This window comes from Sander vitreus, chromosome 20 (genome assembly GCF_031162955.1).
Source record: "Sander vitreus isolate 19-12246 chromosome 20, sanVit1, whole genome shotgun sequence".
NCBI lineage: Eukaryota > Metazoa > Chordata > Actinopteri > Perciformes > Percidae > Sander > Sander vitreus.
The window spans coordinates 24,684,859-24,708,328 of NC_135874.1; the positions used below are offsets into that span (position 1 = coordinate 24,684,859).

The following is a 23,470-nucleotide window of genomic DNA, read 5'->3' on the forward strand; positions in this document are numbered from 1 at the left end:
TATTACTCATGATCGCACTCTTTGAATGCCTTAAGAGACTCTGCCCATGTATCATTCTCCGAAAAATTGGTGCTCGAGAAGGAATCGATGTTCGTCAGTTATTAGGTATTTGTTTGCCAAATGAAAAGTTGAGTTCAATTTTGAGTCCAGAAATATCAAGAACTGAATGCCACTTGCCTGATAAGTAGCATATGTTCATGTCCTTTTTCTTGCTGTATCTTAAGACTTTACTTTCAGTCTTGAGGCGTTTCATGTTTTAAACAATAAAGTAAGAGAAAGATGCATCAGTCTTCTCACAGGTTGAATAAAATGAACTTGTGGTCAAATGCTAACCTTCCCAGCTTCTTTGAAAAAGGGGTCCTTGTTGTTTTCCCTCAGCTGGATGAAAGAGTTTTGGCCTCTGCACAAACGGTTTGCTGGTTTAATGTCAGCCCGACAAAAAGATGAATATGCATACTAGACTGGGAGCATTTATTACAAGTCCCTTTTAAGACTCACACAGTTCTCTGTCTCCCAACAGTAACACTTTGTCGCTTATTTAATGATGAGCTAAAACAACACTAACAACAGGTAGCATTACAATAAGGATCACTATTGTCTGTATTTTTTATTGATTTGCTTAGCATAAAGCAAAATTCCATTACAACAAACAGAAGGGCCCTTCTTTATTGCATGGATTGTGCCACCTTACAGGCATCCCTGGCAATCTTCTGCAGATATGTCCAGACATCCAGCATGCATTGTGTCCAAGAGGCACATCTGACCATGTGGCTGGTGGTCAGCCACGTCGTCATACTCAGATTCTAGTCAGAATATGAGTCTGATACTGCTCCACTGGGCTGTGATTATGGGGCGTGTCAACCGAACCAGGAAAGAAAATGCCTGTGCACTCAATTGGATAGACCTACAACCAATCGGCGCAACGGAGTATGTGACGTATGTTGAGCACACTATTAAACTTATGTATAAATTAACACAGTAGCTGTATGCAACTGATTAAACTTTTGCCGAATCCCGTTGGAAGGACAGCAAAAACACCTTTCCGATCGACAAATGCCTTGATCGCGGTTCTCTGTTCCTCTTTTAAAATGAATGTGCTGTCGATATCTTCTATAACAGACGCAATGGCGGAATCTACACATCTCAATTCTCCAGCGGCAGCCATCTTTGTTGTAAACAAATTCAACCCAAGCGCTCTTTGGTGACGTGGTTGATTACGTTACTGTTGATCATCTGTCCATCAATCGTATAAAGCCCGCCCTGACAATATGATTGGTCCGAACAGCTCTGGTTCGAGCATAGTTGCTCCACAACGGATTAAGTCCAGACCGAACTTCCTAACCACAAATGTTGTGGGCGGGGCTAAGTTCGGCTGGCATCCAGGCTAAAACTTTCCACCTTCTATGAGGAAACTAATTCCTCTATGGGGTTGAGGAATGGAGAGTTAGGTGGAAGGAAAAGTGACCCCATCCTGGGATGGGCTGTAACCCAGTCTGTGACTGGAAGAGAACGGTGAAATGCCAGGTTGTCCCATACAATTACACAACTTTCTAGATTCTGCCTTACCTGCCTTCTTTCCTCACCTGGCACGAGTCTTTCATAGAGGTCTTGTAGGTCCCAATTGGGGGTTTATGTTGATCTTTTTTACTACTCCTTTTTAAGTTTAAGATGTGGCAGAATAAAGCAAATTGAGGTCTTCTAAGTAATTTTGTGTTGAACATAAATTTTACATTTCTACATGTATATAATGTACAAAATGGACTAAGTTTTGGTGGTGGTTGAGTGAAGAAAACGGTTCTTGAATTTTAAAAGATGTGGACATTGAATACATTTTGTCTCAAAGCAATGAAAAGTGATCCACAGTTGAGTCCACATGGTCTTCTGTTGTGCTGATGTATATATGTATATATTAGGGGTGTTGAAATTAATCTTTGCATCGATACATCGCGATGCGGACCTAGACGATTCTGCATGGATGCAGTGACAGACCATAATCGATTATTGTCTACATATGTTGCTTGATTTTCCGGCCGCTGCTTGTTTTGACCTTTTGTCTGTTGTGTTTAGACTCTGCTACATTCAGGAAGTGTCTTTTTTTTAGGGGCAGATCCAATAAAAAGGGGAGTTCATATATTCCTGACTGCTTGAATTAGTTGATGAAAACCATGTGTAGCAATATATCATAATATTGAGAAGGTGATGCATCGGGATATCGAATTGTGAGACCAGTGAAGATTCACACCCTTTGTGTGTGTGTGTGTGTGTGTGTGTACAGTTGTGTTCAGAATAATAGCAGTGTGTTTAAAAAAAGTGAATAATGCTCAAAATCCTTAGAATAGCTTTTAATTCCGTAATATCAATGCATTGGGAACACTGCACATTCAATTCCAAATCAAAACATGACCAAAATTGATCAAGTTTGTGTTATACCTTTACAGAAAGTGAAGAAAAAGGAATATTAGGCTGTTTAATAAAAGGCATATTTGCTGAAACTGTTATCCACCGATCGAGGCGTTGCCATTTAAATCAATTGATTTTGCTCTGAACTGTCGCTGTCGTGAATGCTGGTCTGATGGGAACTGTTCGTATCTCGTCACCCATGTGTGTGCTCTTGTAGATATAAACAAGATGGGCACATACTCTTCACATAGCCACTACTAAAGACAAACTTTACAGGGTACCTTTATTTTTAGTGTTTGGGGTCTGTACAATGTTACAATTTTAACAGACACTGTAAAGGTTTTAAAAGTCTTGATTTTAAGCCAATCAAACTTGTTGAAGCCTAGACGAGACGGAATATAGAATCATACCAGGAGAGAGCGTTGTCCAGTCAGCATGAAGATAAAACACATTGTAACAGAGGGCAGTAATAGACACTGGGCTAAATCGGTAAATGAGCATGTATTCTCTACTCTAGATGGGTTAGATACAGATACAGCACAAGCAGATAGACTAGAGAGATAGAAATTGAGATACTTAGAATGGCAGAAGCAGCAGCCAAAGGTGGACCACAGCTAGCTGAGCGTCAGGTCTGATGACAATATCAAAGAGACTCTGATCAAAGCCCGGGAACTCACCTGAATATAGGCTCTTCCTCAGGAGGTAGGGGTGTGTGTGTGTGTGTGTGTGTGTGTAAGATGAGTGATGGAGCTGTGCGGCACACACACACAGAGAGAGATGAGAGGCTTTAATAAGCAGCCATACGTAGCTCAATGCCATCTGTAGGTTCCTGCCTCCAGGGCTGTCTGTGTGTGGGTGGATAGGTTTATATTCTCATCTCGCACTCTGTGTCTTTCTGTCTCTCTCCGCCTTCCCTCTCTTTTCTCTCTCCCTCTCCCTCCCATTATGTCCTCATGCCACCCTGTTTCTTATTTTCCCCTTTTCCCTCACACATTTTCTCCCTCTGTCTCCTGTTTTCTTCTTGTCCTCCCTCTATCTCTCCCTCCCTCCCTCCCTCCCTCCCTCCCTCCCTCCTGTGCAGGCTCCATGGTGCCGTTCTCCATGCGGCTGCTGCATGCCGAGCTTCCCCAGTACCTGGTCAAGCCCCAGGAGGCTCTGGACCGCCTGCACAATCTCAAAACCGTCTGCCTCGCTGTTAGTATACACAACACATGAACACAGCCTCTGGATGAACATGAAGACATGCGTACCCTGTAGTATTCACACAATAAAGCTACACAGAAAACCACACACAAACCCTTCAGCCCACCTATGTAAACAGCCAAATATGGTTGGATTTTAGAGTTCTTGAATATGCAGATTCTAAAACAGATACATTAAAAGCCTTCAGTGCTGGCAGTGAAGCAACTTCACCCTCTTGAGGTTTGAATTTTTCCCTTCCTGTTAACAGATTCTGGAGAACTTGGAGAAAGGCCTGGCTGAGGATGGCAGCATGATCACCCTAACACAGGAGAACAGGGAAGGTAAGTACACACACACACACACACACACACACACACACACATGCTCACCAACACACAGACATTTGGCTCCAGACCTGGCCACAGTCCCAGACTGCATCACAATGTGGGAGGAGAGTGAGGTCATGTGCCCCAGTGGGTAATACATACACACACACACACACACACACACACACACACACACACACACACACACACACACACACACACACACTCTGATTCAGAAGCACACCTGGTGCAGGACTGCAGCATACCTCGGCCACACATACACACACTTTCAACCACATAAACACACCAATGCGGTGCTCTAAAAGTGTTTAGTACCTCACTGCTTCGGTACCCGGGCTGAATATTAAATGGTCTGTTCAGCCCTTCGCACCAAACAGATCAATACAGATCAATCCTTTCCAATCCACTCATATCTGCAAGTGTGCTGGGGAAATAGGCAGGCACCTTCATCTGAAATTCACCAGTTTTATGTAGACACACCTCCACATGTAAATACACCTTTTCTCTTCTCTTAGACTTTCTCAACTCAGCAATACATCTTAATAATGCAGTGTTCTCTGAGTCTTCTGTTTGCAATCCCTGGGATTACTAATTTAGCAACTTGTCCAAAGCCTGTGTGGCTATCAGCTAATTCAAGGTGATGAACAACAGCAAGCCACTTGGTGAAGTTGAGCTAAATGTACCAAGACACTTGCTTATAATTTGGGGAAAAATAGTCAGAGTGACGCGCGTACGAGTGTATGTGTGAGGGTGCGCCAGTTCTGACAGGTTCTCCCCCTTCTAAAAGCAGTGTAATAGCTGTGCCCTCTGTCTCTCCTCTCTCTACCCACACAGACAGTCAACAGTCAAGTCAATAACGCAGGGCCTTGCCTTCACACATCAGACCCCTACTGAGTGATTAGCTCTTCTCCCCAACACACACACACACATGTGCAGCAATGAATACTAATAGGTCTGAGCACTAACTCTTCCACGGGGTGCACTGTCTGAGGGAAAATAGGAAAGCAGAGTGTGCCGCAGTGTCTTCCTCACCACCTCGACTTAAAATAAACCCTGGTGTGGAGGGGAGGTTTAATGAGAGGGATAAGAGCAATGGATAGAAGAGTGGGGGGGGTGGGAAAGGGTGACGTTAGAGGGACGCCCAGAAAAACAGGTGGAATGAAAATAAGAAGTCAGTCACCCTTTAAGATATAAACCATCTGTCTTCTTCTTCTCTTCCTGTTTTTAGGGTCTCTTAAGCTGTGGAGGTCTCGCCTCAGCAGGGTCATGTACTCCATGGCCAACTGTCTACTGCTGATGAAGGTGTGTGTGTGTGTGTGTGTATGTTTGTCAGCTCAAGTTTGTGTGTCACGGTGTGTCTTCCCAGAGTGAATGTGTCCCTGTATGCATGTCTATGCGTCTGCCTGGATGTGTGTGTGTGTGCGTGTGTGTGTTTGTGTGTGTGTGTGTGTGTGTTTGTGTGTGACTCAGAGATCTCTGATGCCAGACTGGTGGAGGATTCACAGTGAAGTCCCCCCAGACTGACCACTAATTGGATTCTTGGTCAGAGAGAGAGAGGGAGAGAGAGAGAGAGGGAGAGAGGCGGGGGGAGGGGGGGGTAGATTTGATCAGATTCTAGAGAGAACCACAGTGCCATCTAACGGTGAGAATTGAGATTACAGTATTTTTTTAATTATTTGGCTCAATTTGAGTTTCAATATGTCTAACTCTCTATTCCGTATCAGTAGTTTTACATGTTGTAGCACATATACTACCAATCTTAAATACTCAAAATGTACTTTACTTAAATAAAAAAAAACTCTGAAAGACGTTTTATTTTGTTACTTTCAGGCAGCCACTAGTTTCTATTCATTACTATGTTGTATGGAAATTAAATGGCTGATTCTTGCAACATTCTTGGGTTGTGTAGTCCATCAAAGTCAACAGTTTTATCATCTATGAGGAAACGCTGTGCAGACCTTTCATATCATTTAGCACTTAAACAGTTTTTCCCCCACCGGGGTCAGCCCCACGGTCCTACAGCCCTATGTTCCAACATAGGCACGCTCCCACACCGCCACTGTATTGTAACTCTGAAAAAAAAAAACTGTATGGTAGACATGATGGGGTTGTTTTAGTTTTCCCCATTAAAAGAGAGAAACCAACAATACTTCTTGAGTTCCCTACCCTGTCTGTGGCACTCAGCCCCAAGCCCATTGGTTCCAACTAAAATATATTCAAAACAGAACACAAATGCTGTATATACTGTCGTTTCATTTGTTACAAAATGACATTTTTATAAAAGTCATTTCCTAGATTTTAGCAAATGTTACTCAAACAGGAGGTAATGCATGTGTTTCAGCGGTGGATTAATTCACATGTGGTGTTCTAGTGAGTGTTTCTGGCAGCAGGACGGTGTAAGTGGGATTGAGTCAGAATAAACTGCTGTGTGTGTGTGCGTGTGTGTGTGTGTGTGTGTGTGTGTGTGTGTGTGTTCATTGTAATAAAGGAACATGTCACCAGTGCAAAAGTGTGGCTAATTGATGTGTTTTTAATAGTTTTGGGACAACAAAGGAGCTCTTTAGCACAGAGAAAAAAAGATATATCAGGCTTTGGATACACAGTAGTAGGCTCAATTAATTCTTTGTCTTGTATGCCGTATGAGATTTTAAGCTGAGCCAGAGCTTTCCTAAAAAAAAAAAGAAAAAAAAAAGAAAAAACTGTAGCGTAATACACATGTACATGCACATGTACAATACACACTTTTTGTACCTTATCCTAGCCCAGTACACACTCTCTCTCTACACACACACCTCACTGACCTCTCTCCGTCGCCTCGCTCAGCAGTCCAGTCACCATGTGAGCGATGTGTAGTAGTGCAGTGTGGAGGTGGGAAGAGGGTCACATCGGCCAGCTAATACTCCATGTTTGATTAATACCCTCTCTCTCTCTCTCTCTCTCCACATGCCCCAACTCTGCTCTTCTTTACTTCGCTCGCCCTCTACCTGTCTCTACCTCCTACTGTTTACCTTTCTCACTTCTAACTTCTGTCTTTACTTTCGTATTTGTATTTACCTCTTTCTTTTTAATCTCTCTCTCTCTCTCTCTCTCTCTCTCTCTCTCTCTCTCTCTCAGGACTATGTTCTGGCTGTGGAGACCTATCACTCCATTATCCAGTATGAACCCCTGCAGAGAGTGCAGCTGCTCAGTGGCATAGGACGCATCTTCTTGCAGGTCTGCACATTAACACACACACACACGCGGGCGTGCGCGCAGAGTGCCGCTCGGAAGTTTGTGAACCCAGTGTAATTGTTCTGACTGAGGTAGACAAAGGCCCTGAAAACAAACACACACATACGTAGAATGCCGCTCGAAAGTTTGTGAACCCTTTAAATGTTTTAATGTGACCCAAAATGTGATCAGATCTTCATTCAAGTCCTTTAAACTAGATAAAGGGGACCCAATTAAACAAACGGTACAAAACATATATACTCACTCATTTATTTATTTAGCAAAATGATCCAACATTAAATGTCTTTGTTGGAAAAAGGTAGGTGGACCTCTAGGACTCTCAGTACATTTAAAGAGGTTATTGGAGTCTGGTGTTTTAATCAGTGGAATGACAATCAGGTGTGAGTTTAGCGCAGTCCCTGTCGTATTGAAAGAATATAAACCTGTATATTTGAGAAGGTTAAGACTAGAAAAGCGCCATATAAATACAGTCCGTTTACATCTTTACTATCAAAGTCTGGTCTTCACCACACAGGTTTGTGGAAGTGTGCCGTGCCTTGATCAGATAAAAAGTTGCTGGTTGTCACCAGGCTGGTAAAAAAACCTTTCTAAAGAGTTTGGCCTTCACCAACCCACTGTCAGGCAGACACAAACGGAGGGAATTCAACACCATTGTTCCTCTGCCCAGGAGTGGTCTATTCAACAAAAATCACTGGGCAAGAGCAGGCATGTAATACTCCAGGAGGTCACAAAGAACCCCCAGAGTAACATCTAAGGATCTACAGGCCTATTTTGCAGTACTGACGGGTATTTATTGACTCCAGCTTCAATCAGCGGGCAGAAAAGATCATGGTTTGGGTTCAACAAAAGTATTTTTGTCGTTTAGTAAAGTGGGCGTGTCGTGTAGCCTCTCTCAACCACAAATCCTGTCCGTCAGCAGCGTTTGTGACGTTGAACGTGACACACTATAAATAAATAAATAAAAAGGCATCCTCGTCGACTGGCAATGGAAAAGGAGTATATCATTTATTTTTAAAGGACGCTAATTGGAATTAGGAGAAAGCTTAACTAGACATTTAAGTAAGGTAAGAATTTTGATAACACTGGGCCTACACACTAGCCTGGTCCTACCAGACTCTGGTACATTTCATGTGTACAAAGAGTCTGGCCTCTCTCCATTGACAAGTGTTAACTTCCTTGAAGGCGGGTACTCTGTTGAAGTTTAAAACTATTGGATCTGCCCAGAGCCACTCTGGATCTGCCATAACCAATCGCCAACGTTTGGTCGTGACGACGGCTTAGCATCGCTAGCGTTCTCTTTCACCACTTACGGAGCGGGAAAATCAAATCGTTCTCAGCCACTCCCTCTGTTCGCTGATTGGACCGGTAAAGATTTGACCAGAGAAAACTCAAGAATATACCACAAACCCAGACGGAGTACTGAAGGAAAATGAAAATTGAGCAGAAGTACGTAGGAGGGCGGAGCCAGGCTACCTACACACACGCCTGCCTGTCATTTAGTATTGTCTTTGCAGAAAATAAACAGGACTTTTTTTTTTTCTGGAAACCTTGATTGCCCCAAATAACATCTCCATCTTCACAACTGCATTGTGTTGTAATAGAAATAGACAGAGATATATTTGTTTTGTCATCATTATTCCCTCTTGTAATGTTCTGTATGTATTCTTTGTTGATGCAATAAGGCAGTTTTCCCTGGGGAATCATAGAATCTAATATATTTGTGACCATTTTACTATATACACACACCGACGGTTGGTTAATGTGCTGCTGCTGCTTTGTTTTTGGCCAGATTGGAGACGTTAAAACGGCAGAGAGGTACTTTGAGGATGTGGAGAAAGCCTGCCAGATGACAGGGAGCCAGCCCAGTCACACCACATGCGTGCTGATGAACAGGTACCCGTGTGTCGTACATTTGGCACCTGCCTACAGCGTGTGTTTACTTTATGCTGCTCAGGATCATTTTGCGCTCCATGGTAGTGGTGCTTCATTTAGGGCTTATAGCAGGTTCGTGATAGCAGGTTCGTGCTTCCTTCTGGCATGCCAGCACAGGTCACACCTGCGTGGCTCTGGCCTGATGAAATTATGAGGCAATCTTCAGATGACAACCTATCCCACTCCCACTGGGTGGGATAGGTTGTCACTGCTGCCAGCAGATTATATCGACATGCAGTCATGTGTTCTTCATTACATTATCTTTTTTAGTTTTTTAATTTAGAAAAAACTACTGTAGAAACGTACTACAGAACAAGCATGAACAGTTTTAGGTCTCAGCTGTGATTAAAGAATAATACAGCAGTTTTTCATTCAGGAAAAGCAGGTACCTTGATAATCAGGTAACCAAAAAGAATTCTGTGAGAAATCGTCTTGTACTCCACACCCCTGAAGTGTGTTATTGTGAAATATTTTATCACATGATTAAAATTCTATTATTTTGCATTTCAGAACAGTTTTTAAGTACATATTAACAATGGAAAGCCATTCTTACCAGTGGATCTTGATTGGGAATCAAATGAATGCAAAGAAAGTGACTTTATGAACTTGACTTTAAGATTTGTATTTGTTTATTAGTTATTTACTGTAAACAAAAGAAAAATGTGTGAATCTGTCATTATTTGCACAATTCCTCCAAGTACCTAACTAAAAAACTAAAAATCCCTATCCTTACTAGAGTCAATATAGTGTTTAGTAACTCCTAAATAATGTTGATTACTCACTGACGTCCAGTGATCAGCGGTTAATGAGACAGCGTTTGCAGCACCTTGCAGCTGTTCCAGTGTGGCTGCTTTCTCCGTGTCGTACAGGCTGTGTATGTGTGGGGCTGCTGTCCACCTCGACGGCAATGAGACGGGTCAGAACATGCCAACCGTAGTACTTCTTTAAGACCCGAGTCATCTACGATGCTGACAGGTCTGTAGTTAGTTGCCACCCATTTCCCAAGAGCTGTAGTATTTTTTGGGGATTTGGTTTCATCCACAGGTCGGCAAGTAGCACTCTCTCCAAAATAGTGCTTTGCCTGAGTGGTTAGCATGCTAGCGGCTAGCATCAACGTTAACTGGACTACTATGTTTAGCTCCGTAGCTGGTAGCTCAAGCTTGACGTGCTTCGGTGATATTTTAATTCAGTTTTACACAATGTGCATATGGCTTTCGACTTTTCTACGAGCCGTCCGGGAGTTTTGGAAAATAAAAAGCGCCATTCAGAGTTGTGTTGCTGCTGTCTTTCTCCAGCCTGCAGCAGGAGGATGTTTGGCAGCTTGATGATAAGTAAAGGTGCTGCAAAGGGTCAAAATAGTAGCCTGTTAGGCACGGCGCAAAGCCGAGTGAAGTGTAAAATAAATTAATAATAGCCAGCATGCGATTAAAAAAAATTAACGCGTTATGCTCGGCCCTTAATCGCATCGCATTTAACGTGTTAATGCTGACAGCCCTAAGAAATATACAGAAAGTCTTATAAGAAAAAAAATTTTTTATTTAGTTATAATAATAGTAATAGTAATAATACAAACATGTTTACACTAAATACCCTTTTTGAGTATGTGAAGGGGCATGTTCACTTCGTAGGTGATATGTCATTGCTGTTTACAGCTTGGTCTGCTTTAGTTTAGATGACACTTTAAAGGATAATTCTGGTTATTTTCAACTTGCTTCCATATCACACTAAAACGACCATGGCTGCTTTTATAGCATCCAGGGATTGGTTGCATTATTCTCAGTGTATAGATCACTACAGTCAGTCTCTCTGCTGTTCAGTTTGAAGACATTTAATCTGATCACCGTAGATGTAAACTTAACCTGTACAATAATATAGAAACAAGATGTTTTATTTGAATGTGGATTTTACATTTGTATGTCCCATTACTTCTGGTGTACCGTTCACACTGTGAACTTTGGTCTGAGACAGTTTTTTTTTTTACGGTTTTAAAATCTGGGTGGAAAACCTGACACCAGAAAAGCAGAGGCTGTTAAGGCAACAGATAAATGCCCACGCTTCTGATATAACATGTTCAACTATCAAACATAGGTGTTTGTTCCCATGTCCACATATTTTTGGCCGTATATGTTATGAACTGTTTGTGTTGTATTGCGTTAACTGCCATACTACTTAGACATTACATTGATTCTATATTAGATCTGTATTTTTGGTAGATTCTTTGCTGTAGTCTGTATGTTTATATTTTGCGTATATATATTATTTTCATTTATGTGTAACTTCATGTTGTCTCGCACGTTTACGCTTTGTCTTGGCCAGGTCGGCGTCACAAATGAGAATTTGTTCTCGATCTGCCTGGTTAAATAAAGGTTAAATAGTAAAAAAAAAATGAAATGTCCAGTCTTCCAGTATGACTGTGTGTGTGTTTGTGTGTGTGTGTGTCTGTGTGTGTTTTTCAGGGCCTTTGTCTACCTCAGTCAGAACAACTACACCGAAGCACACGCATCCTTCACCGACGTCTTGAAAATTGACCCGAAAAACCCTGTAGTAAGTGCCACCACATCCACTGTAACAAACATCTTTTATTTTACACTGCTTTAATGCACACATTAAGTCAAAGTCATGTAAGAAACACAACTTAAAGCAAGGCTAATGACATGCATCGTGTTGTCTCATCGAAGCATATTAGTGGATCTGTCATCTCACGCGTACTTGAGACCAGGCGTACGCACCGTTTTCTAGAGAGAGAGTCAAATCTTGTTTTGTTTGGTTGTTTGCCGATTTCACCGATTCATATTTTTTGCGTTCTTTTTATTGACATTTGAGCCATCATTTCCCTGTCCTTGATCGTTGAATTTCACCCTGAATTGTGAAGCTCTCTGTAAACTTTGTTTCAATATGAGCTCTATAAATTTCAATCATCGATCATCCCTCTGACGATTTGATGATGATGATTGAGATATCACCACGATGATGGTTCGCAGATACATGTGATGAATTAGTGGTTTGGGCGTTATAAATAGCCACAGCCGTGTAATGACAGCTGTTCTGGGGCTGTTGGAGAACCTCGCTGATGCAACACAATCTTTGAGATTGCACCAGTTCCTTGCCGTTGCTCTCTTTCAGTATCAACATGATGCAAACTGATTTGTAAGGGTGTCTCGACATCTATTTATGGCAAACTGCGCGAGCGGAAATGAGGCTTGTGCGTGTGCGCCCAGTTCCACATGATTGAGATTTATAAAAACAGAACTGGGCATACCTGCGGCTTTATAAATCTGACGTAAAGAATGTGTATGCATATTTCCGCCTGTGTGCGTAGACACCGTTTTAGTCATGGATCTACAGTTTCATCTGGCCCCTGGGGTCAGGGCATGCTTTAGCTTAGCTTGGCATAAAGACTGAAAGCAGGGAGAAAGAGAAAAGATGTGCCTACCAGCATCTCTAAAGCTCACTAATTAACACATTGTAACTCATTTGTCTAATCAGAACACAGGCAGACGTTTTTGGGGTGGGAGGGGGGGGGAGTTGCATGTTGGAACTATTTTTTGACATCCTTCCAGCTTTTCTGTGCAGTGTCTCGGGTTATTGTCAGGGTTGCTTGATTCGCTCAGTCAAACGGTGGGCCAAGGTTTGGAACTCTACCGAACCAACGCGGCATCATGACTTTGCGTAAACATACACGCCACTTTCCTAAAGCCAAATGGCGTGTTATCTGTACGCATTTTGAGCTATCCGCGTGTATGTCTACGCTGTATACAGCGGATGTATAAACATACACACCACGTGGCGTCAGTGAAAGTCCTGTGTTTTAACCATCTGCCACCCCAACCAACCTCCGTCCTTTCATACTACTCGCTACGCCGATAATTCACATGTAATCTAGGTCAATGGAGGCCAAACGCCGTTGATAAACGCGCTAAAAAAAACATTATGCGTCTTGATAACACGCCAAAATGGCATACGAATTGGCGTGTCATACATACGCCACTTAGTGAGATCAGTCTGACCGAACTGTCCGTCATCTCAGTACATTGTGCTCAGTATCGTTTTAACTGGGGAACTCAACTGAAGTTCCAATCCAACTTCAAAAGCTCAACAGCAGCCTCATACCTCATACATAAGTAAAAGGATGCAGTCAGTTCACATTCAAACTCTTCTGTCCTCCCCTCGCTCCCCTCCTCCAAGGCCAACAACAACGCAGCGGTGTGCCTGCTCTATCTAGGCCGCCTGAAGGAGTCCCTGGGCCAGCTGGAGGGCCTGGTGCAACAGGACCCCGCACTCTACCTCCACGAGAGTGTCCTCTTCAACCTGACCACTATGTACGAGTTGGAGTCGTCTCGCAGCACCCAGAAGAAGCAGGCTCTGTTGGAGGCGGTGGCCGGCCGCGAGGGGGACAGCTTCAACACACAGTGCCTCAAACTGGTCTAAGAGGCAAGAATATGAACACACACTACTGCATTCTCATCCAGTGTGACAGGGAATAGAGTAGTATCTGTAAAGCAATAGAAAGCCCCAGCTCCTGAGAGTGTGATGACAGAAACGTGAATGTTTAGTGCTTGGTTTGGTTACCCACAAGCTAGTTGCTACAGGATTTTTCAGTACTGGTTTTATTCTTACAAAATGGAAGTGGGAAGGCACACATTTCTCTTCAAGGCAGCCCCCAGGGGGGCATGACACTCCTTATCTTTCAGAAGGGGGTGACCCACTAATGATTCACACATTTACTTAAAGCAACAGAAACCGTGGACAGCTCACACAAGCTGGTGGAAATGTCCCTACAAAAAAGAAAATCCTGTGTGCGCAGAAGTCAATGTTTATTTTATGTTACAGATTAAAGGAATAGTTATTAGAAATGAGGTTGTTTTTTTGCCGTGAGTTAAGATGAGAAGATCGATACCACTCTCATCTTTGAACCGTAAATATTAAGTTTGAGTGAAAGTTCTGTGTTAATGCAGTTGTGATACAGAAAAGTCTTTTCCACTGGTGAACTTCTTACAGTACAAAGACAAGCTCACCTTGTAATGGTCCCTCAAGAGTGTCCCGCCAACAAACAGTCCAGCTCATAACAACCAAGCGAAACCACAAATTGTAAACTGCTTCATATTTAGCGTGCAGGCATCAGATTGGTTTGGATCTTCTCATCTAAATCTCTGTAAGAAGGCAAATGAAAGAATTCCCCAAAATGTCAAACTATTCCTCAATTATTATTTTTTTTTTTTATCAAAGAGTCACACCGACACAGAGGAATCATCAAGTTAAGCATTGTGAGGTTGGAAGAGAGACCTCACAACATGGATGTACATAGCACTACAGACTGGTGTTGGTTTTAAGTGAGTTACAGGCTTATAATGTGGGTCTTGACACGGGCATTATCCTGAGCTTCAGTATGCTTAAAGACTAATAAACTACCACTGAGGTCTGACAACCTGGAATACTGGATTGACAGTCAAAGACCACTCCATTTCAGCTGCCAGGTTTATTAACTCATGCAGTTAAAAACAGATAAGCCCTTCAGATTGCATCGTATCCTATCCAAAGCTGTAAAATATTAGGAATCTAAAATTGTACATATCAGAGAAGCTGTTTTTTTTTTTCTTCCTGCTTGTGATTATATCAAAAAAATGATTATCTTGTTAAATCTTTTATTGATTTGTGCTGGTGGATCTTTAATTATCACTGTTTACATATTGTGTTGATCATATTTATGTATATTAAAATTTGTTTTATCCTAAATAAAAATTATTTTAAATCATCTTGTCTAGTTTAATGCAAAAGATTAAAAAAAACCAAAACACTGATTGAAAATAGCAGCAGCTTTATGTCCCATACAACAAGAAATGTATATGAATCTGTCAGAGACATTCCAGCTCATTAGCACAGACAGGTACATCAAGTTACATCTCTAACTTCAGATTTGAATATGAAATTAGAAAATACTGTGAATTAGTTGTATATTTCAACATGCTGTTGAGAGTAAATCTGATAGTACCAAACAACCAATTTAAGAGAACTAGGCACAGGCTTTCCCTCAGTGTATAGCAAGTCTGATGGACCACCGGGCCTAAGTTACTGGGGGGAAAAAAAATATTTTTAAGATGTTTTTAAACTAGTTACAGTGGGGCGGCTCGGTTGGCAACTTAGACGTAGTCGTACTTTCAAATCTCTAGTTGGCTTTTAGCTCTGACTTAATGTAGAGCCCTCTGAAATCTGTCTTAAATTAATTTTTTTTATTCTCAATTTCGCAATTCCATCCATGATTCTGTTACCACAGAAACTATTTGGCTCTACATAAATGCTGCCATCAGTCTGTGATTGGCCCCAGCCGGGCCCTCGTCGGAAAAAGAAGACACTTGCCACCTGGCTGAACAACTTTTCTGGGGGAAACCCTGGGCACTACAGATTGTCCGGTCGTGAAAAAAGTATTTAGACCACGAGTACGTGATGCTCCATTACAAGTCTGAGTCCTACATTCAAAATTGATCTTCTCAAAAGTGGAAGTACTCGTGCAGAATTGCCCCTTCAACATGTTACATATGTGATTGTATGTACGGTATATGCTATGTTATTGCATCATTATTCCTGATGCATTAGGCAACATTTTAATGTAGTTTGTTGATGTTCTAATGTTAAGATTACTTTTTGGGCATTTTAGGCCTTTATTTTGACAGGACAGCTGAAGACATGAAAGGGGAGAGAGAGGGGGGGAATGACCTGCAGCAAAGGGCCGCAGGTCAGAGTCAAACCCGGGCCCGCTGCGTCGAGGAGCAAACCTCCATACATAGGCGCCCGCTCTACCAACTGAGCTATCCGGGCGCCCGTCTGTAGAATCTAAATTTAACTGGTAACTAAAATGTATCGGTGTAAATAGGAAAAACTGGAAAGTCCTATACCTTTTTGAATTAATGTACTAACTGAAACTCCACCTCTGATATTGTCTACATGTAGGCCAAATTAATTTATTTCGCCACTAAAAAGCATATTAGTGCATAATATGACTGCTCTGCTACAGGAGATCTTTAATGATCCACAAAGTTTTTCTCAACATTTTGACTGTAAACCTACAGAATCACATTAGAGGCTCTGACTGTAGTGTCCGTAGTGGTCATATGGAATCACACAGCTGTCTCTCAGGATCCCTGCAGAGAAGCCATGTACTTCTGGCGGATGTCAAAGTCATCAGCGGGCCGGTTGTAAGCTTTCCACACCGGCTCCCCCACAAACAGCCTCATGGCTTTGGTGTAGTTCTGTAGAGACAAAAACAGTGTTCAGATCATTCCGCCGGATGTCACTCTCTTTGGCCAGATGTCTGTTACCTTCCGCTTTCTTTGCGTTGGAATTTTAAACTCCAGGATAAAGGACTGTCAACTCTGCCTCCCCCATGTTAAATAGAATTCATCATTTGGTTCTACACGGCAAAAAACCCAGCTTTTTAGCTTTTCTTACAAAAACCAGTTCATTTAGCTAGCCGGAAGCTAATTAATTAGCTGCTGTCAAGTAGTTTAAGTAAGAAAATGTATTCAGGCTTTTAGTGCCATAGCCTAAAAAGAAAAACAACAGAGTTTAAATCGCAATGTCAAAGTAAACTTATTGTACGTGCCAAAACCAACAGTGCTTCACATGCCAGTGGCAACAGTAATGACAATGCTAACAGTAGTAACACATCCCACATAGAGGGGGGGGGGGTCACAATTCTCCAAATCCACAACTCAATTTGACTTTCGCTTTTAAGGTCACAATTCGATTTCATTTTTTATTTGAACTTATTTTTTCAGCAGTGACGCAATGCCCAATAAGAGCCACTAAATGGCAGAAGGGTACTTTACAAAGTCTGAGTTTCTCAGAGTTTACAAGGCGCACATGAAAGCACCATGATTGAGCTTTGCAATTAATCAAAATTGTCATCAGAAAAACAATGTTATTGAGAAAACTATTATTATTAAAGATTATTTTTGCACATTACATTTTGCAACTCTTATTTTGTCTTGTGTTCTGAAGGGGGATTCAAAAAGTTCAACGGGAAAAGTATGAAGGTACATTTCACAGTTCAAGGGGTTTTCACTGTTGATTTGTTTAACTGTTTCACGTTTCTCAAGTTCAATAAATGCAACATCTTTCCAAAAGTCAACGAGTAATCGTGTTAAATAATAATAAAAAAAATAAACCAAACTAATTCTGATTCAGATTTTTTCCATAATCGAGCAGCCCTACACCAAGAGTTTAACGAAGTGCACCTGAACGCACAATGAAGTCCCGGAGCCAGCAGGCTTCATTTACATAACTCAGTAAATCGAAAACCTCATTTGATCGATTTTCGATTAAAAATTGAAATCGTGACACCCCTAATCCCAAAGCAGCAAAACTTTGAGGAAATAGTAATGCATAAAGTATGTATTCTGTGCATTCTTTTAATATGTAGGCCTAAATGATAGATACATTTCATATGTTTGGTATTATAAATACTATTTAACAATGCAGATCTGCACCTTTTTTTGTTTGTATTCTGCGGTTTGGAAACTTCAGGCCGGTTGTCCTCTCAATATTTGCTTTAGTCTTACTCAAATATTTTCTGCAGCAACGACCCAATTTCTCCTCAAGCATCGTTTCAATTTCATCTCACCTAATCCAGTGTGCTCAGGTGCATTGTTAACACAACATCAGTGTTGAACATCTACAACTCCCTAGATAGCCAAAAAGCAGTTAACTGCTCGCATGTTTTTTAAATTACTGTGGCTTCGTATCAATGTGATTACATTCCAGTGTTTTCCATAGCTTTGTGGAAGACTTAGGTGCATGTATTTGGCCTCCTCAAGAAAATGTTAAGTTTTACAATTTCAATTTTTTTTTTTTTTTTAAATGTCCCCATACATTTTGTGTCTCTATGTGGGTTTTGTGTCTCTTTGAAGTCGTGTTAGGGACTGTTCGTTATTTATTTAAGGGGCCACCGGAGGAGTTTTGGGACCTTTAGGCTAAAAAGACCTGACCCTCCCCTCGCCAGTAAAAAAAATTTCTATGACCCTCCAAAATGATTTGAAAAAGTGGCATGACCCTCCCCTTATGTGCTAGTTTGTGGTTAGCAAAGATGTACAGATGCCATTTGATTTTTTTACAGCCATGACATACAGGAGTTAACCTCTGCATTCTCATCTTATACATCCCACTCCTCTGTTATGGTGTGGTGGCCATTTCAGTAGATTTACTCACTAACATTGTTGTGAAAACACAATAAGCATGGGAACTAAATGCACACTTCCTGCATTACTTCAAATACTGAGTTACTCCTCTAGTAAACTAGTATTCATATGAAATAAAACAAAACATTGAGACCATTCAGCAAAGCACACTGGGAAATAACAAATGCAACACTGGTTGCTATGGACTCGTCACTAGGCTTCCTCAGTCATTGTATATTTTAGCACATAGGTAAAGCTGCCGAAGCTGAACATTATATTCCAAAACACGTGTTTATTTTTAAAGCAGATTTTAAATTACATTGTAACAATTTAACAATTCGCCCTTATGGAATCCAATCACGGCACGACTATCTTGGAACACAATAGACAGACGCTTAAATTCAACTAAAATGTAGCAGTGAACAATCAGTGTTGGACCTACAGTCTGTTGAGATGACTCTCCAAACGCAGAAACGAAGCGGAGTCGCACCATAAAACGTTAAGACACGTTGAGAAAACAGATCTGTATTTTGCCGTAATCCAATGACACGAAAAAAAAGTAATCCACAGCAATCAGTAGATCCACAAAAAGGTAAATGACACGGTGTATCCAGCAAGGCCGATACGAGCGTCACATTCACCAGCCAGCTCCAAACAGGTGAACGAGGCCTCTCCACTTCGCCGTTTAAACAAAGTGGAATAAACGTATAAAAGTCCAAATCTACACAAAACCCGCAATCAATTAGTAAGCTGACATCACATTTATATACGTGGCATTTAGGAAACCTTTATTGCAACGTTGGCACGGCAAGATGTCCAGACTAGCGCAACAGTAACTTTCATTTTTTGCGTCCTGCCGCTCCCATCGTCAGCCAGGTAATATTTTTTTTTACTAAAGCAGTATATGAAATCTGAAGTATTACCTACCACCATTTAGTAGTTTTGTGTTATTTAAGAGATTTATAAAATATCTGGTCATGCCAGATATAATTAATTATTCCACTCATTTTTTAAACAATGCAATTAGCCGTTTCAGCCACCAGGGGGGCAGTGCTCCCTCTGCCCCCCAGCAAACTCATGGGTCAGACCCATCTGGTAGGGAAGGAGGGCAGAGACTAAGAGCTACGTGGAAAAATATGTACCAAACAAGCCACTTTGAAATGTTGCTTTTTTCATGAATACAAAAGTTGGGTGACCCCCCCCCCTCCCTCCCTCCTAGACTAAAAAATGTTGGGTGACCCCCTCCCCTCAACAAAGAATAAAAAGACATGACCCTCCCCTATTTTCCTCCGGTGGTCCATTCCATAAATACCAAACGGTCCCTTAGGTCTCTTTTTGGACATTTTTGTTTTCTTTGGGGTTGTTTTGGGTGTCTGTGGCCATTGGGCGTCTCTTTGTAGTCGGTTTGTGTCCTTTTGTGGTAGTTTTCCATCTCTTTTTCCAACCCGTTCTCACTCCCAACTCGTAAAATACGGACGCTTGGGCAGTGGCTCTCAGCGTCAGATACCGATGCAAAAAGCACCCTACAGCATTTGTATGGAACGCACCGGGCAGAGCAGCAGTGCGACCGTGGCGCGATGACGTTAGCCAGAAGTATGAAAGACCGAAAATGCCGCCTAAGGCGGTTGGCTGAGGGTGGTGGATGGGTCAAACAACACAGGACTTTCACCCAAGAGACCGTGGTTCGTGTCCCATTCTTGTCACAGAAACATACATTTTATAACCCCACCCACCATCTTTTCCTAAACCTAACTGTCCTGTTCTTGTGCCGCATGTCAGTCAGTACGTCTCGACCCAGAGCATCAAAAGTGACGTCAAGAGTCCCTACGCTAAAGGAGACTTTTAGCGTGAATAACAAACGCCAAAGCGTCCGTATTTTACGCGATGGGAGAGTGAGAATGTGTTGCTTTTTCCACATAATGTTGGACCATTATACAGTAATCACCATATCTGTGTCTAAAACGTTGGAAAGGCTCGAGCAGATAATAAATAACACTCAAAAAGCTTAAAGACATACGTAACTTGCTAAAGAAGTCCATTTACAATCATTAGATCTGAGAAAAGTCTTTTAGTTACATTCACTCGGCTTAGGTGCTGCCCAGAATGGCTCGGGTGCTGCACCTAACCCTTGCACTGGCAGGGAAAACCCTGCATTCATCTATGCTACGTACATTCTCGTCCAGAGTGAAGCGGTGGTAAATGCCAGCCGGCAGGGTGATCAGGTCCCCCTTGCTCATGGCGATTCGGATCCATCGGTCTTCTTTGTCCCGGACGTCAAAGTAGGCATGGCCGTCCAGGATGTAGCGGATCTCATCATCCAAGTGCAGGTGCTCCTCAAAGAACATCTTGAGCTGAGAGTACAGACAAAAAAAGACAAAGAGGCCTGGATAATGGCAGTTTCTTCATTGGATTATAAAAACTTTACAGCCAATTCAAATGCTAGCTGTCCTAACGTGTCATCGTCTCTTCATCACTGACTGAGAACGATGGTTGTATGCACGTCATAAACTACTGTAGAGCATTACATAGTCTACATCCTCGGCGTTCCACTTCCGGGATTGCTCCGGTGCCGGAGGAAATTCCGCCGGATGCGTGTCTTTTCCCAGATGTCCGTTTCCTTCCACTTTCTTTGTGTTGGAATTTTAAACTCCGGTGGATTTATGAGGACTATGGTTAACTGCTCCTCAGATCTCTGCAGGGATTAGCGCCGCCCATGACGATTGTGATTGGTTTAAAGAAATGCCAATAAACCAGAGCACGTTTTCCTCCCATCCTGGAATGGTGTGTGGACTAGCCAGACCCTCCTCCGCCCCGCAGCGTGTGGATGGTCTCACAAAGCGAGACTAAGCATTACAATAAATCTCACTCTTCAAAACCTATTGCACTCCACTGTATACTGCCCACCTGTGGTGTAATTTTAGTGAGTCGAACATGAAAAAACTTCAAGTGGCTTATAATGATGCACTGAGAATTGTGTTTAAAATTCCTAGGTGGAGTAGTGCCAGTGAAATGTTTGTGTCTAACAATGTGCCCACTTTTAACGCTGTTTTAAGACATTTTATGTATAGATTCATGTATAGACTGACAGGGTCTAAGAATATGATCATTGTGTCCATAGTTGATGTTTCTAAAAGTGACACAAGGTACACATCTTGCTTTTGGAAACATTGGACTCGAAGCCTGTATATGTTCTTATAAATGATTCCATTCTTAAATGTTTTGTATTGTTTATATATATATATATATATATATATCTGTATTTTGCTGTTTCTATGGACCTCTGAATAATTCCCACAACTCATAAAATCTAACTTACTCTAGTTCAGTTTCAACAGTTTGAAGAGTCTTCTCTGGGCGCCCATATATAGAGATTTACTCCTCAACGCAGCGGGCCCGGGTTCGACTCCGACCTGTGGCCCTTTGCATGTCATTTCCCCCCACTCCCCTTTCATTTTTTCAGCTGTCCTGTCAAAGGCCTAAAATGCCAAAAAAATAATCTTAAAAAAAAAGAAGAAGCGTCTTCTCTAACAATGTGACAGTTTCTCAGAATAAAAAAAGATTATTAGAAGATATTGTTGGAATAAAAAAATTGTACAGCTTTTACCGTACAGTGCTTTGGTTACCTTTTCCTCATAGTTAGGTAGTGTGTCCTTGTGAATGGAGATAATATCCATATAGGAGTAGCCCTGGTCTTTACGGATCTGCTCCAGCTCTGGGTCTGTTTCATAGATATCAGCATTCAGCTGCAACAACAGACAACAGCTCCGATCAGTAAACTAACTCATCTGTGGAACCAATTTGGTTATTTCATTATTTGTTACACATCACAACAGCAAATCCCATGCTAGCAGTTAGCCCGTTTGGGAATCTCATGTAAGCATGTAACAAGTATTACATAACTGTCTAATTGTTTAACCACAATTAATTGCTAACATTAGCTAAGGTCTTAGAACTGTATGACTGGTAATTGATGATTTTGTTTTGAAATGCCAAATTGTAAATATATAAGTGATTATTGGTCGGACTATATATTTTTATTATTATTTCAATTGTTAGTTGTTGGCACTTGACCATATACACATTCATAAAAACAAAAATGACAAGGGGAGGGGGGGATACAGTTAGAAATATATAGAGAGAAATATTGTACTTTTTACTCCACTACATTCATCTGACAGCTTTAGTTACTTTACAAATTAAGATTGTTGCACATAAAACACATCTAGTTTTTAAAATAAGATGTTTTATTATAAATTAAACTACCCTACAATATATAGGCCTACAAGTCCAGCTGAAATGATTAGACCATTAAACAGTTCCAAGTTTTACTTGTATTCCTTTAAGTACATTTTCCTGATGATACTTACTATTTATTAAGTAACATTTTCAATACAGGACCTTTACTTCTAACAGAGTATTTTTACAGTGCTTGTAACGTGACTTCAGTAAAGGCTCTGACTACTTCTTCCACCACCGAGGGTCACGGTTATCTAACCCACTAGCTAAGTGTTTACAGACGTTCTGTAAATTAATAAAGTAAGGTTAGCCTACATGTTGAATAAAAAACTTTTGACTTTAGCTAACGTTAGCTACTCGACATACAAATGACTGTTTGTTTACTGTGAATTTACTCTGACACAATAGCTGTTATGTGTAAACGTAAAGGCAGCAGCTAACATGGCTGTAAGCTCTTAGCGCTAATTCACGGACCTTCCAGTGAAAAACCCCGAGCTTTTTCAAGTCGTCCAGGGAAACGGGCCGGTTTGGGTTCAGTCTGTGCGGCTTTCTCTGGTCCTCTTCATCGGAGCTGTCCATGTACCAGGCTTCTAACGTCATAGCCATGCTGGAGCTAACCGCTGGACGTCTCTACAGCTGGACTCCTAAAGAAAATACTGAAATGTGTGTTGCCGTTGCATGTCACGTGACTGCGGTCACACTTCCCGTATACAATGCTTATTTTGGGGTTTTTCTTTTTTTTTTTAGAATTCAGTTTACAAATATTCAGTCATCACAGTCTGTAAACATAAAACTATACATAAATAAGTGCAAATAATTTAATATGAAAGTAAGTATGAAAGTAATAATTTTAACAGAAACCAATAGAAACATACATAGAGGTGACAGACTTGCAAACTTCATTAATGATATTGACAGCAGGAGTTCTTAATTAAATAATTTTGAGTAGATATCAGTTATTAAAATACCTTT

At 41.4% G+C, this 23,470-nt stretch overlaps 2 protein-coding genes across 2 annotated transcripts in view; one reads left to right on the forward strand and one right to left on the reverse strand.

Annotated features, from left to right (window-relative positions):
- The window catches only part of trappc12 (trafficking protein particle complex subunit 12), a 44,868-nt gene extending 30,024 nt beyond the window's left edge, over positions 1–14,844 (forward strand). The window contains exons 6-12 of the mRNA XM_078277776.1: positions 3,482–3,594; positions 3,851–3,923; positions 5,158–5,231; positions 7,044–7,142; positions 8,950–9,053; positions 11,549–11,636; positions 13,278–14,844. Coding sequence (XP_078133902.1) covers positions 3,482–3,594; positions 3,851–3,923; positions 5,158–5,231; positions 7,044–7,142; positions 8,950–9,053; positions 11,549–11,636; positions 13,278–13,520 — 794 coding nt within the window. The 3' untranslated portion in view covers positions 13,521–14,844. The remainder of the gene's footprint in view (positions 1–3,481; positions 3,595–3,850; positions 3,924–5,157; positions 5,232–7,043; positions 7,143–8,949; positions 9,054–11,548; positions 11,637–13,277) is intronic.
- Positions 14,845–14,890: 46 nt separating this feature from the next.
- On the reverse strand, positions 14,891–23,189 carry adi1 (acireductone dioxygenase 1). Its single transcript, XM_078277778.1, has 4 exons — positions 22,973–23,189; positions 21,886–22,005; positions 20,434–20,613; positions 14,891–16,336 (listed from the first exon to the last, which is right to left on the reverse strand). Exons 1-4 carry the CDS (start codon positions 23,102–23,104, stop codon positions 16,220–16,222), a joined length of 549 nt encoding a protein of 182 aa, XP_078133904.1. The 5' UTR covers positions 23,105–23,189; the 3' UTR covers positions 14,891–16,219.
- Positions 23,190–23,470: the final 281 nt, after the last annotated feature.

Bases quoted from the DNA above. Each gene is read 5' to 3' on its own strand.
- adi1 (XM_078277778.1), bottom strand. From the start codon at position 23,104: ATGGCTATGACGTTAGAAGCCTGGTACATGGACAGCTCCGATGAAGAG. The intron at 20,614-21,885 runs GTAACCAAAGCA...CTGTACTCTCAG, and splicing joins TACCTAACTATGAGGAAAAG to CTCAAGATGTTCTTTGAGGA. The intron at 16,337-20,433 runs GTACGTAGCATA...TTGTCTCTACAG, and splicing joins GCTTCACTCTGGACGAGAAT to AACTACACCAAAGCCATGAG.